Genomic DNA, 14,426 nt, shown 5'->3' with positions numbered 1-14,426 from the left:
AGTTCCTCCCCTCCTCCCTCCAGGTCCAGGAAGGTGAGTGAAAATGAAAAAAGAAATCAGGACTGCGATGGGTGCCATCACCCACTGATACAAGGGGACTGATCTAATGAGAGTTCACCAAGGCCAGCTGGACTGGAACTGAATGAGCACGTGATCCAGCCAGATTCTCTGAATGTGACCGGATTCTCTGGATGTGGCTGGCCCGGAGTCTTTCTGAAAAGCCATTGACAATGACACTGGGACTTGTTTCCTCTGCATATACTGGATTTTTGGGATCCAGTCTGTTTGGATACTCACCTTCCTGTTTGTCCATTTTTTAAAAAGCAATCTTTTTAAAAATTGGGCATCTAAGAGGCCAGGAAACTAACCAATGAGCCTTGACTAAACCGAGCCAGGTCACGGGAGAGTTTGGAGAACGAGAGGTGCCAGTGAGAGATGATCCATCTTCACAGAAACGGCAAACAGGACAACCATTCAGGAGAAATCAATCTAATTTTACACTTTATCCACTCACTGCGGGGAGACAGAGGGGAAAATGGATCTCTGGAAATGATAAACTACCCCTCACTCTGTCCAGAAAGGTGTAGAGTGAATTAGGCCAGCTGTTGCCTAGCCAGGACTAAACTTCCTTAAGTCCGAAGTTCCTAGTTTCTATCTACAAATAAATAAATAAATAAATAAATAAATAAATAAATAGGCTGACTCTTCTTATAGCTCACAACTAAACATTTTTCTTTGTATTTTAAGCATACCCTTAAGAAACTTCCGGAAGCTGTGGACAAGAAGGTTGGTTCCTGATCTCACTTTACCAACAAGGAGTCATCGGCCAGTCGTGAGCCCAGAACTGTCTAACGTCTAAAGTAGAAAAGGCCAAGTGACGGGATTTGTGGGACAGTAGACAGAGGGGGCAAGGGGTCACTGGTTAACATTACCTTACTGTACAGATAATTCTCGTGTTCCTCCCTTGTGCTCGGCAGCAGGCTCTGCTTCTGCCTGTGTGTGTTTCTCTCTCCCCTCACCCACCCTCGTCAGGATCTAGCTCTATAACTCAGGCGGACCTGAACTCGAGCGCCCTTGACCCCACCCCGAGTGCTCAGATCATGGATGTTTGCCGCCACATTCAGCTGTGCTGTGTGCCCAACTCATGTGTCCATCTGCACATGACGGGGCCGGCTTGTTGGGGTTTCCATCCCTCCAAGTACCTCAACAGCTGGCAAGCAACAAAGAAAATCACGCACAAGACTCCATAAGATTATAAACTGATTGGCCCATTAGGTCAGGCTTCTTGTTAACTCTTATAATTTATATTAACCCATTATTCTCATCTATGTTAGCCATAATGGCTCCGTACCTTTCTCAGCTGGGCAGGTTACATGCTGCCTCCTCAGTGGTCTGCGCAGGAGTGGCTGAGGGCTTCCTGTGTCCCAGAATACTCCCAGTCTCTTTGCTCCACCCCTACGTCCTGTCTGGCTTTCCTGCCTATACTGCCTGCCTGACCAATCAGCGTTTTATTATAATATGATTGACAGAATACAGACAATTCTCCCGCACCATCCATCTAGACTCAAGATCAGCAGCAATATCAAAGTAACGTTTACAGTGGTTTTCCAGGAAGTCTGACAATCGCTCGCTCGTCTTAATCATTTTCTTGTCACCCTTTGCCACAGTAAGCGCTGTGCTCCCAGTAGAGGAAATCTGATCTGGCCCCTCGTTGTCTTACCACCTGTCTCTCGTCTCTTCTATGTCAAACATCCAATCATTGTAGAGAAAATAAGCTATCTTAAAACCGTCCCCGGGCGGGGGAAACAAAGTTGGCACATCTGGTAACAAAAGAAATTTTCTAAAAAATGGAAGCAGAGGGATGGAGAGATGGCTCAGAGGTTAAGAGCATCGCCTGCTCTTCCAGAGGTCCTGAGTTCAATTCCCAGCAACCACATGGTGGCTCACAACCATCTGTAATGAGGTCTGGTGCCCTCTTCTGGCCTGCAGGCATACACACAGACAGAATATTGTATACATAATAAATAAATAAATAAATAAATACTTAAAAAATGGAAGCAGAGACATCTTTTAAATATATCTTTTTATGTGGTTCTTTTCTATCAAGCTGAATCACTCCCTGGTCTGAGTTTTTTGTGTACCTGGCACCTCTTACACTGGATGCATGTGCGCACGCGCACACACACACACACACACACACACACACACCTGATTTTCTCACTACCATGAACTTCTCCTACCTCTTCCTGTCAAAACAAGAACCAGGCGTTTAGTCGCAAACACATCCCACTGCCATAGCACAGGAGTTAGCGCCCAGAGGTCTGAAATGGTCACTTCATTCTCTAAGTTTTGTTTTGTTGTTGTTTGTTTAATTTGGTTTTGTTTTATTTGATTTGGTTCTCGATACCGGGTTTCTCTGTGTCGCCCTGGCTATCCCAGAACTTGTTCTGTAGACGAGGCTGGCCTGGAACCCAGAGATCTGCCTGCCTCTGCCTCCTAAGTGCTGGGATTAAAGATGTGCACCGCCACCACCTGGCCTCATTCTGTAAGTTCTGGAAATATCAAGAGAAGAGTCTGATATAAAGAATAACAAAGAATCGGAACACGGAGCTAGAAAAATTAACAAGGTAGTAAGGGAGAAACCTGTCAGCAATGGAAGACAAATAAGGCGGGCAGTCTAGCTAAGTCCTAGAGTGGAGGGGAAGGCACTATGGTTTGGATACAGCTTATGTCTCCCAAAGGTTTATGAATTGAAATTTACATATCATTGTGAGGAACTGTGGTGGTTTCAGTAAGAATGGTTCCCATGGGCTTCTATATCTGAATGCTTGGGTCATCAGGGAATGACATTACTTAGGAGGGGTTGAGAGTTGTGGCCTTGCTGGAGGATGTGTGTCACTGCCTCGAGGTTTCAGAAACTCAAGCCAGGCCCAATGGCCTTCCCTCTTCCTGCTGCCTGAGTATTCAGATGTAGAACTCTCTGCTCCTTCTCAAACTGTGAGTCAGCCCCAAGCCAGTGCTTCCTTTCTGTGAGTTTCTGTGGTCACGGTGTGACCACAGCACAGCAATGGAACAATGGCTAAGACAGGAATTAGGACAGTGTAAACTTGACCCAAATCATCTTCAAGGTTGGCTTTGGGACAGTGATCGGAATTAGATAACCATCAAGGTGGATGACCACGACTGAATCCAAGTAGCATTATGAGGAGAGGGACTAGAAGACAGACAGACAGACAGACAGACAGACACACACACACACACACACACACACACACACACTGCCTCTTGCTGTGTGATGTCCTGTACCACCTCAGGATTCCTGCAGATTGTCATAGCCTGTGTATCCTAGGAGAACCTGAAACAAATGAGATACTAAGATGTTTAAATTGCAACATATTATACGTGGTGTGTATTTGTGCGTGTATGGGTATATATGCGCGTGCATATACCTGTGGAACTTGTGGAGGTCAGCATCCAAATTCAGGTGTTTTCCCCAATTTTTCTATACCCTGTTTTCTGAGATAAGTCTCACATGGAGCCTGAAGTTTGTAGCTTCAACTAATCTGGCAGACCAGCAAGTCCCAGGGATTCTTACATCTCTATGTCCCTAATGTGAGATTACAGCACGCACCTGCATTTTTACATGAGTTCTGGGGACGCGTGCTAAGATTTACATGCTAGAAAGGCAATCACTCTACAAATTGATTCATCTGCCCAGTCCCTATATACAGTATTATTGATTGCATATTTTACTTTTGTACATGCCGTCTTTAATACCTAAAACTTGTCATGCTTGCTGAGGTCACAAGTACAGTTTCCACTTGGACTATTTCCTTCAAATTCAACAGTCTGCTTCCAGCCACTAACTCTTCTCTTATCAGAGGCAATACATGACGGAGAACATGTTTGGAAGTGAGATCTTCATCTCACAGTAGAAGGAAGGAAAAGAAGAGTGGCCATGCTCCCTATATCCACGTATGGGTACACCCCTGATATCTGATTTCCTGTAATGAGGCCCCTCTATAGGTACACCCCTATCTGACTTCTTGCAGTGAGGACCCTCTGTGGGTACACCCCTGATATCTGACTTCTTGCAGTGAGGACCCTCTATGAGTACACCCCTGATATCTGATTTCCTGCAATGAGGCCCCTCTACAGGTACACCCCTGATATCTGACTTCCTGCACTGAGGACCCTCTATGGGTACACCCCTGATATCTAACTTCTTGCACTGAGGACCCTCTATGGGTACACCCATGACTGACTTCCTGCACTGAGGACCCTCTGCCTAAATTTTCCTTCACCTCCTGAACTGTCACCAGCTGGGAACCAACCTACAACACATGAGCCTTGGTGGACAGTGAAGATCCAAACCCTAACAGAACGTCTTCCTAAGTTTGGCACCAATTAGGAACTTCCTAGTTACCTTTAAGAGCTCTAATTTGCCAAGTTCCCCAGGATGAAAACGTAATTCCTTATTTCTAAGGAATAATTAATAAAGATGAATGCACAGTAGTGCAATGTAGTCAAACAGAACTAAGTCTTGGAAACTTAGCACCCAACCCTTACTAACAATGTGACTTGAGTCCCTTCTGCCTCTCGAAGACTCCAGTTCTAGCTGGAAAGAGACAGTAAGACAAAGAAGGGCAAAGCAATTGCTGGCAAGATAGTTCAGAGGGTGATAGCGCTGCCCCCAGACCAGACAGCCTGAGACTGATCCTGGGGGTCATACAGTTGAGAGAACCAACTCCCGCAAGTGTTGTCCTCTTACTCCGGATGTGTGGTGATTACACACACAAAATGTAATTACTTTTAAATATTTTAATGAGATTTTAGCAGAAAACCCGGGTAGGGTGGGTACACTCTTGTAACTGCAGCAATCAAGGGCTGGAGCAGGAAAATCACCATGAGGTTCAAGGCCAGCCTAGGCTACAGTTCCAGCCAGATGATCCGCACTGTGAAACCCTGTCTGATCAAATTTTATATGTGTGTCCCAGCATCAGATCCATAATAAGGTCTGAAAACTCCGTGTCCTTCCAGAACAGCGTGCTGGTCTATGACCTCTCCCAGCCCTGCCGCTGTATCCCATGATGTCATCCTCATTCCCACAGCATTGGATCCTAGTTCACGGACCTTTTATCTTATTCCGCTTGTATTTTTTATTGTGAGCATATTTAGACATAATTACTAATTGTACAGATTGGTCTCTTCTCCACTTCTAGTTTATTTGCAGAGACAATGTCCTATGTTACCCAGACTGGTCTCACACTGTGCGCTCAAGAGATGCTCCTGCCTCAGCCTCACAGGTACCTGGGGATACAGACACCAAGCACCATGCCTGGCCTCTTCTCCATTCAAAGTGCTTTGAGGCTTGATGTTTGAAATTTACCTTCTAGTAGCACATCCCCACTGTGTGATAAATATAAAAACTCTACACCTGCCTTCTAAATTGGAAAAAAATAATTTTGTGTTTATTCAAATTTTTTTAAGTTGTTTTCAGATTAAAAAGTCCAAGAGAACCTGAACAGGTAAGTGTGGTATCGACAAGAACACCAATACAGTCCTTGAGACACAGTCACGGTTCCCTCTATGCTGTTCCTTATGCCAGACCAAATACCTCTGTGACAAGTACATCTTTCCCACAAAAACTAAAATCTTTTCCACAGAAACTAAAACTAAAATTGTATGACAGTGTTTAGGATGCTTCATCTAAAATGAACTTAATCTGTTTCCCGTCTGACCTTTCGAGTACTTTTTTTGATAACTCATCTGTAGACACATTAAAATCGATATAGTTGCAGCGTATTTTGAGGACAAATACCTCAAGTGCCGACTACACAGGTTGCCACAGATGTAACTTTTAACGCTTGCTGATGCTGACGACTGAAAGAACGAGGGTTGCAGAATCCTCGGGCTAAATTTGCTACAGCTTTAAACCTTGACCGAAGTACTGATCCGCCTGTTAATTCAGCTGTGATATAAGGGATGTATGTATCGGGAGAACTGGAGAAGTGATCGTGCCGAAACAAAATGAGTCATGGTGGATGGTCGCCTACACTAACGGCAGTCCGTATTATATGAGGTTACCTAACTGGAATTACATACTGCTTAACATATAAGACGGGCTCTCTGCAAACTTTTAGAAAAAGTATTTGCAATGGTACTTGCAGTCCTTTAGAGATCCAAAAGCTATGGGGCCAAGGATCTTGAGCATGGTTCCCTCGAGCTCTCGCCTCAGTTGTATTTATTTTTTAATCGTCGGAGAATGAGGCGGACTGAGGGTGAGACAGGGCTTCACTGGGTAGCCCTTAACCGTCCTGGAACTCACTACATACACCAGGCTGACCTTGAACTCAGAGACACCCCTGCCTCTGCCTCCCAACTGCTGGAAATAAACATCTGGCTGCCCCGAGTGCTGTGCCTGCGGCTTCTGCTCTGGGAGGGGAGAGGGTTTGCAGGAGGAAACTGTCTCCTGTCATGGAACCAGCCCTCGGAAGTCCCCAGGGCCCTGCTGGAGTAGAGGGTTGAGGTGGGTGCAGCAGTGCTTGGAGGGCGACAGCTTGCCTCAGAGCATAGACCTTGTGAGGGGAGCACGTTACTTATGCCGCAGTGCAGGGCCGCCCACGCCCCGGCAGTCCCCCGCAGTGCGAGCCTTCCCACGCCATCCCCCCCGCAGTGCCATCCTACCCCCACCCCACCCCCGCAATGCAAGCCATCCCACGTCGAGTGCCCCCGGGCAGTGCGAGCCGCCTCACACCGCCCCACGCCCAGCGCCCCCAGGACCTGCGCACAGCGTCGCCGTCGCCGCCTCCTCCCTCCACGCCCCCCCCCGCCCCCGCCCTCGCCCTTCTCAGAGACTGCGCCGCTGCAGCCGCCGCCGCCGCCGCCAGGGGGAGCGAGTCCCCGACGGGAGCCGCGCCGGCTCGCTTCCTCGGAACACGCCTTCCAACTTGACGCTCCCGCGCCTCCCGCTGTCTCTCTGAAGAGGGACCGGACCGGAAAGATGGAGACCGAGTCCCGGGCGGTGAGTGCCGGGGTCGGGGGAGGGTGTCCCCGGAAGGTCGTGCTTCGGAGCCAAAACGCTAGCTCTTCGGTTGGGGAGGAAGACGGTGCGGGCCCCCGCGGGGGACGAGCAGCCGTCGGGGTGTGAGGTGGGGGTGGCCTGGGGTCTGGACGAAGGCGGGCGGGAAGGCAGCGCGGGGAAACGGCCGGCCGGGGACCGCGGGGATGCTCGGTCCTCCGTGCCCAACGAGTGGCACCCCCCCTCCCACTCCCCGCAACGCTTTCCCGCCTAAACGGCGGCGCCGTCGAGGCTCGCCCTTCGGGGACACCCTCTCGCTGCCCGCGATTGGCGGTCATGCAGCCGTCGACGCTTCGCCCGGGGGAGCCCTGAGCTCGGGAAGTCCGGGGGGCTACGCGCGCCGCCCGCCCGCTCCCCCACTCCCCCGCTCCCCCAGGGCAGGCCTGGGCCCAGCCCGGGGCCTACCGGGCCCCAGCGCAGCCTGGTAACGTGCTGCCTCGCCCCGCCCCGCGCCGGCCAGCTGGCAGCCAATCAGCGGGCACCCAGCGCGGCCCGGTCGCGTGCCGCCCCGCCCTGCTCCCGTCCAGCAGCCAATCAGCGGGCGCCCAGCACGTTGGGGGCGGGGACCCGCGCGAGGCCGCCAGCGCGTGGTCGGTGCCGTTGAGGGTTCCCGCCACGGCTGCTGGCGGGTCTGCCCGGCAAGATTTCTCGCTGGCTGGCCTTCTTTTCCCTCCCGCACTTTGGCGGGGAGGGGGGGGACCCTCGCGTCGGCGCCCCCGTCCACGATGACCTGAGAGAAGCCGAGGAAGGCGTCCATGCGGCCATCTCCGCCATCGCCCCCAGCTGCTGGCCTCCGAGGGGAAGGAGCACCGAGGCGGGTGACGGCGACGGTTAGCGCCCCCCCCCAACATCCCTTCCTTCTGGCTTTGCAAAAGATGAAACCCCAGGAAAGAGTGTCCAGATCGACTGCAAAATGGTCACGCTCGCCACCGGCTACCCGGGAGCAGCCCCTCCATCCGTGCTTCCAAACGGTTGACAATGAGAGCTTTCCCGGTTAGATCCACCGCTGCTCTCTCAGGAACCTCGAGGTGTCCTCTCCCGGAGCCGTGTGGCTGCGAACAGTACCACAGGTTCTAGAATATAACCGGTACTTCGGTCCTTAGCCAAAGGCCGGGCACATGCTAAGCAGGTTTCTCCTGAAACCGAGATCTAGGTGTTCACACCTTCAACAAATGCTCGTTGAACCCTTGCTGTGTAATGGTACCCGCCGGTTCACACGTGGCGGTGTTTTAAGTGTATCTGTTTAAACTTCCTGGCCTCGTGAATATTATAGTATAGTGCCAAGTGACAGATACATATATTCTTTTAGAAGGTGGTAAATAATAAAGGTAAAGGTAAGCAGATGACGTTCACAACAGAATAGGAACCTTTAGAACAAGGGACTGAGGTGAATTGTTGGTTGTTTTTTTTTTTATCAATATTTTCCTTTTTCTCAGTGGATAGCGTCAAGTCTCTTCCTCTGGGGCTGCTTTCATCCTCTCCTCGCAGGAAGAATGGAGTTTGTCTTCTCACTTAAACATGAGGACAAACTAGAACTTTCATTCAACGCCTTTGTTTTGGCTTTATTATTATTAACAGGTTCTATACTATAAATAAGTGGGCAGAGAGACAAGCTTCAATATCTGTATTGAAGCTGAAGATGCTCTCTGGTAGTACAGTATTTTCTAGACCAACACTGGTACTGTTTACAGTTAGAGATTTCCTCTGTTGAAATAGAAATAGTTGCTATTCCTTCTATTAGTATTGCATATTGCCATTCATGTCTGTTTCTTTCCATAGTCTAATATACAATATGTTATATTTATCTGTTATTTTGTACTACTATGATATGATATTCATGAGGACAGGGAATTTGCCTTTTTCATTTTAATTACAGAACATTTAAAATAGTGGTTTTGTTAGCCAATAAAATGGAAAAGGATAAATACAGAAAAGAACAATTCTGTTATCTAAGTTAAAAGTTCATGGTGATGTTTTTTGGCGAATTATGGACTTTAATGTTTTTGAAGGACTTAGTATGCCAAATTGTCTCAAACATCTGTCTAGGCTTCCCAGAAGGAAGGAATTGTTTTTTTAAAATACGTTTCTTGATTTTTTTTATCTTCCATTACAAATCTATTTTATTGCCATTATGCAAAGTCTTAAACACTAATAATGATATATTAAGCCTTCCAATGTAGAAGTATGAACATAATGGATATATACTGAGCTCAATTTTTCCCGTATGTTTAGGCATGTAAATTTTTCACTTGCTAACCCTTACTGGTCTAGAACCATGCCAACCAGGCTGGCCTTGAAGTCACAGAAATCTGCCTGGTTCTGCCTCCCAAGTACAGGGGTTGGAGGTATGCACCACTTCACCCAGCTAGGTGTGTAATTTCTTCAAAGATCAGTCACATTTTCAAATAGATACGTACATTTGAAATTTTGGTGTTTTTTTCAGGCTAAAGTTATCCAAGTTTATTAAGTTGCCAATGCTCTTTATACTGCCAAGAACACATCTGTAATTGAGTTGTGTCTGGGAAGTCATTGGAACTAGAAAGAAACTATACCATGGGTTCTCTCAGGCATTAATAATTTGATTTATACAATATAGGCTTTAGACTTACAGACAGAATTTTAGTGATAAGGGTTTTACCTGGAATGCGTGTTTTGAGGTAATGGGAATAGTTCTATGATTGCATGAATTGTTATTTTAAAAGTAAAACTGATGAAGAAGAAAAGGTTGTTAAATTAGCCAGGACAAAGCAATGTTTGGCAGTTGTCATGGTTTGCACAGTGCTTTTGTTTTTATCAGTATTCAGACATGATCAAAGAATGCTTCTTTCTGTCGAGATCCATCGTGCTTTAGCGGCTCTGTCTGATGCTGGTGTCTGTAACAGGAGAGCACCGCTGCCAAACGGAGCGCCAGGCCAGCTTTAACCTGTGCAACGGCTGTGGCAGAGCAGCTCACAGACGTGGTCGTCTTTTCTTATTTTCCCACTTCTTTTTGAATTTAAGGCTTTTTTCATTTTTTTATTGGTTTTTGGTTTTTGTTTTTTTGTTTGTTTGTTTTTTGTTTTTTGGAGACAAGGTTTCTCTGTGTAGCCCTGGCTGCCCTGGAACTAGCTCTTGTAGACCAGGCTGACCTCGAAAGTCACAGAGATTCTCCTGCCTCTTCCCCTCACCACTGCTGTTCTTCCTTAACAATCTCATATCTTATAATTATCTTAAGTGCATTTGAGTAGTCTGTTTAATAGACAGCACCTCTCTAGAATGACATACTTTGTTTCATTTTTATTTCCCACAAAAGCTATGAACTCTAATTGTAGTCTTCATAATTTTGGAATAAAGGTCAAGTCTAGTAGATGATGTTTTGCCTAAATGACTGTTTTAATGGCCCAGTGCTAAGAGTTTCAAATGACTTTATTTTACAGCAGACAGCAAATCAAACACAAACAGATTCATTATCTCCATCCCCCAACCCTGTATCACCTGTGCCTTTGAATAACCAAACAAGTACCCCAAGATACGGAACCGTGATCCCTAACCGCATCTTCGTAGGAGGAATTGACTTTAAGGTATCTATCTGTGGGTGCAGTGCGGTGGGCAAGGAATGGTGTTTTGTTTTTCTTTAGAATTAACTATTTTATTTTTCAGCAGTTATTTCCTTCTATAACTATAAAAATTGCATATTGGATAATAGGCTTCACATTGTCTTGGTTTAAATACAAATAACCCTTTCAGTGATTATGTAGGTTAGTTTTCAGGGACATACCTGTCCAGTGGTACAGTGATTGTGTAGGCTAGTTTACAGGGGTGCCTATCCATGGCACATACAAGGAAACTGAGGCTTCTTTAATTTCTGTATCCCTTGTCACTTACAGATGGAAATATGCCTTTCATTTTTTCTTTCTTTAATTTTAAGTAATGTGCTTTTCTCACTGATTGCTTAATATTCTTCATTTTTCAGCATACTTCAGTTATACTTTGTTACATGATGCTCCTAGATAATTGATTATTTCAATTTTCAAATGAAAACTTAATCTAAATGTTTTAGTCTTATAAAGCCATATATACGTGAAATTTTTTAAGATTTATTTATTTTTGGTTTGTGATGCTTTATCTGCATATATACCTGCCTGCCAGAAGGGGGCATCAGATCCCATGAGCCTCCCTGTGGTTACTGGGAACTGAACTCAGGACATCTGAACAGTTGGCAATGCTCTTAACTGCTGAGCCATCACTTCAGCCCCCAAATCCTATATCTTTATCCCAACCTTTATCTTGCACTCGTAAGCCACATTCTAGACTTAAATTTCTTACAAATAGCTTTCTTTGATAGGATTTATAATCTGCTAATTTAAAAGACTTTGTTGTCCAGATAGAGAATCTGTACTTAATAGCCGCTCATCAGCTACTTCACTGTGAGAAAAACATAGTTGAGGTGGTTTTCAGTATTCCTGTGTAAGAGTGTAGTAGTAGATGTGAACAGGAAAGATGTTCATGAATGTTCTTAGTCAGATGCCCTTACCTTAGCTGAGTCTGTAACTCGGGGTAGAGGTGTGTCTAGCTTGTAGAGGTCTTAAGTTCAGTCTGCACATAGACATTCCTCTCCCAGGTGAATTTATAGAAGCGTTTCTAAGTTTACATATTAGCGATATAAGGAGAGATGCCTGTGGTAATAAAGGTGCCATAGTGTGTGATTTTGGACACACACCTTATACTCCTATCACAGTCTAGGTAAAATTACTTATTCTTTCACCTAAGAAAAATGTTATGCTTGGTACATTTGCCAAAATAATGAATCTTAAGTATATGATTGTTTCCCTATGAATAAATATGCTTTACAAAATGTTTACCTTTTGAAAGATTGTAGGTATGGAAAATACAGGTATTCATGCTTAGAATTCATTCCTATTAAACATCTTAGTGAACTTTTAAAGTAAGTATTCAATAAAAACATTTTCATGTCAGTCACTAAAACACATCAGGCCATTATGAACCTTAGAGGTTATTGTTGCCTACACAGCCATAGCATTAAAGTAACAGAATTACTTCCCTTCAGATGTGTGTTTCAAAACCACAAATAGTCCCTGTGAGGAAGTAATTTCCTGTAGTAGCAAACAGACTTTTAAACCTCAGTTGTGCCTCTGCAGGTTCAGTCTTGTTGACTTTGTCTTTTCCCTTACTCTACGAGTTAGTGATTTCTCCCGAAAACAGTTTGGATTCACTTTTCTGAATATATAGTAGTGGTTCTCATTTTAGCATTGACTCCATTTTTAGAAACTCCATTGTTATAATAAAAGTAATTCTCTTATTCTTAGATTTAGTGTTTATCGTTGTCCAATTTAACAGACTTAATTAATGCTATCATCCAAAATAGCAAATCGTGTATTTAAGTGAGGTAACAGTTGAGCTCAAAGTGAGTGGCTGTGCGCTAAGGCACCCTTTGTTTCTCCTTTAGGTAAACTTAAAGTTATGCTTAGAAGCAAACAGTTGCAACTGAATCCAAAATCAAATTGCCATGAATTCAACATAAATACTCTGGGAATAGTTCTTATTGTCTTACATATTTCCGTAAAATCAGATATTCCCAAACCATCTTTGTACGCATCTTGAACGTTGTGTGCCTGTTTTACTAATTTTATTGTATCAATGTAATGTCTGTAGTTATCTAAAATTTATGTTGAGTACAGGGAAAACATCTTGTTATTTGAAATATTATAGTCATTTTGTAACTTATTATGACAAATTCAAGTATTTGGGGGAAATATATTTCTTTCCCAAGGCTGAGTCTTCCTAAAGACTATGTTGATTACCTCAAACTGACTGGATGAGGCCATTGGTTTTACTGATGTACGGCTGCCCTCCCCAAATACTAGAGCAAATAATAATGCAACCTGACTATGGGTTTAGTATACACAATCCCCGTTAACATTGTTAAAGTCACTGAAGGAGTCCTTTACATAGTTAGCATTCTTTGCAGTCGTAGAACATTCAGTTGAAAATAGCTGCCTCGCTCCTACGTAGAGCAAAGCACACAGAGTTTAGTCACAGTGGTTTCGCCTGTAGTTTTTCTGTCCCCACAGCAGGCTTTGTAGCTGTTTCATCTTTTAGTGACTGAACATTTCTTCATGTTTTCTTTTTATGCCACCAGACAAATGAAAATGATTTAAGAAAATTTTTTTCCCAGTATGGGTCTGTAAAAGAAGTGAAGATTGTTAATGACAGAGCCGGAGTATCCAAAGGGTTTGTATCAGTTCACATAATATATAGAATAATGAACTGTGTTTTGTTGGGTTAAGTTTTGTATGCTAATATATTTTGTCTTCTTTTTCTTAGTAGAGAATTTTATGCCCACTTTTTTTCCTTACATTTGCTGTGTGTGTGCTTGCGTGCACACGTGATCTTTACTGGGGAATGTGATCTTTACTGGGGTAAAAGGGGGCTCTATAATATTTCTTAATCTAAAAACCTGCTTTTACATGGACCAAGGGGCCATTCAGTATAATATGGCAAAAATGTTGAGTGGAAAATTATATAGTAGTAGCTAAAGAAGCAGAAGCTGAAACAGCAGATACTTCTGGAATTGTGTTCTTTTTCTTAATCTATAAGAGAATTTATCGGAAAATTGCTGATCTGAAAGAATGGTCCGTGGTTCAGAATCTAGTCAAGGAACAAATGAAAAATGCAGTCTAATAAGAATGATAAATTGTCAAATCAAAAAATTTGTGATAACTTGAGAGTGGCCCCCGTAATCGCTCATATGTTAGAATGTTTGGTTCCCAGACAGTGGTGCTGTTTGAAAGGACTTGGCCTTATCGGAGGAAGCCTGTCACTAGATATGGGCTTTGGACTTTCAGAAACCTAAAGCAGGCAGGTCCGGTGCCTCACTCTTCCTGTTGTCTATGGATCCAGATGTTAAACTTTCAGCTCTCTCTCCAGCACCATGTCTGCCTGTATGCCACCATGATGACAGTGGACTAAACCGCTGAGTCTGTAAGCCATACCCACTTACATGTTTTCCTTTACAAGAGTTGCCATGGTCATGGTGTCTCTTCACAGCCATAGAGCAATGACTAAGACAAAAGTTGGTACCATGGAGTAGGTATTGCTGGGACAGGCTGGGACATGCTGCTTGTTGGTAGAATGTGGTCTTTGGGACTTTGGATGAGAAAAGCAATTGAATGCCTTCAGCAGGACTTAATGGGCATCCTAATAGGAACATGGAAGACAGTGGTGCTGAGAACAAGGTAGATTATAACACCTGGATCAAGAAGTTTCAGACAGGAAGAAAATGAGTAAGGGGCCACGAGATTGTTCTTGTGATATTTGGGCAAAGAAAGAGGCTGATTTCTGCCCT

General features: G+C 44.7%; 1 protein-coding gene across 7 annotated transcripts in view; it reads left to right on the top strand.

The window, feature by feature from the left end:
* The first annotated feature begins 6,895 nt into the window (after nucleotides 1–6,895).
* Boll (boule RNA binding protein) overlaps nucleotides 6,896–14,426 on the top strand; it is a 57,430-nt gene continuing 49,899 nt past the window's right edge. For 4 of the 7 annotated variants that reach the window (XR_015736874.1, XR_015736875.1, XM_087902464.1 and 1 more), the window contains exons 1-3: nucleotides 7,704–7,911; nucleotides 10,498–10,641; nucleotides 13,221–13,312. Coding sequence is in view for 4 of the 7 variants with exons in the window: in XM_087902464.1 (XP_087758590.1) it covers nucleotides 7,837–7,911; nucleotides 10,498–10,641; nucleotides 13,221–13,312 (311 nt within the window). In the remaining 3 variants the exon portion in view is untranslated. Of the gene's footprint in view, nucleotides 7,025–7,703; nucleotides 7,912–10,497; nucleotides 10,642–13,220; nucleotides 13,313–14,426 lie in introns of those variants that run through there. The other 3 variants (XM_085684224.2, XM_085684225.2, XM_085684227.2) reach the window with 3 other exon arrangements.

Source organism: Myodes glareolus, chromosome 27 (genome assembly GCF_982192425.1).
Source record: "Myodes glareolus chromosome 27, mMyoGla1.1, whole genome shotgun sequence".
NCBI lineage: Eukaryota > Metazoa > Chordata > Mammalia > Rodentia > Cricetidae > Myodes > Myodes glareolus.
Note: the sequence above shows the minus strand (reverse complement) of the source record. Positions and strands in the feature narration are given on the sequence as shown.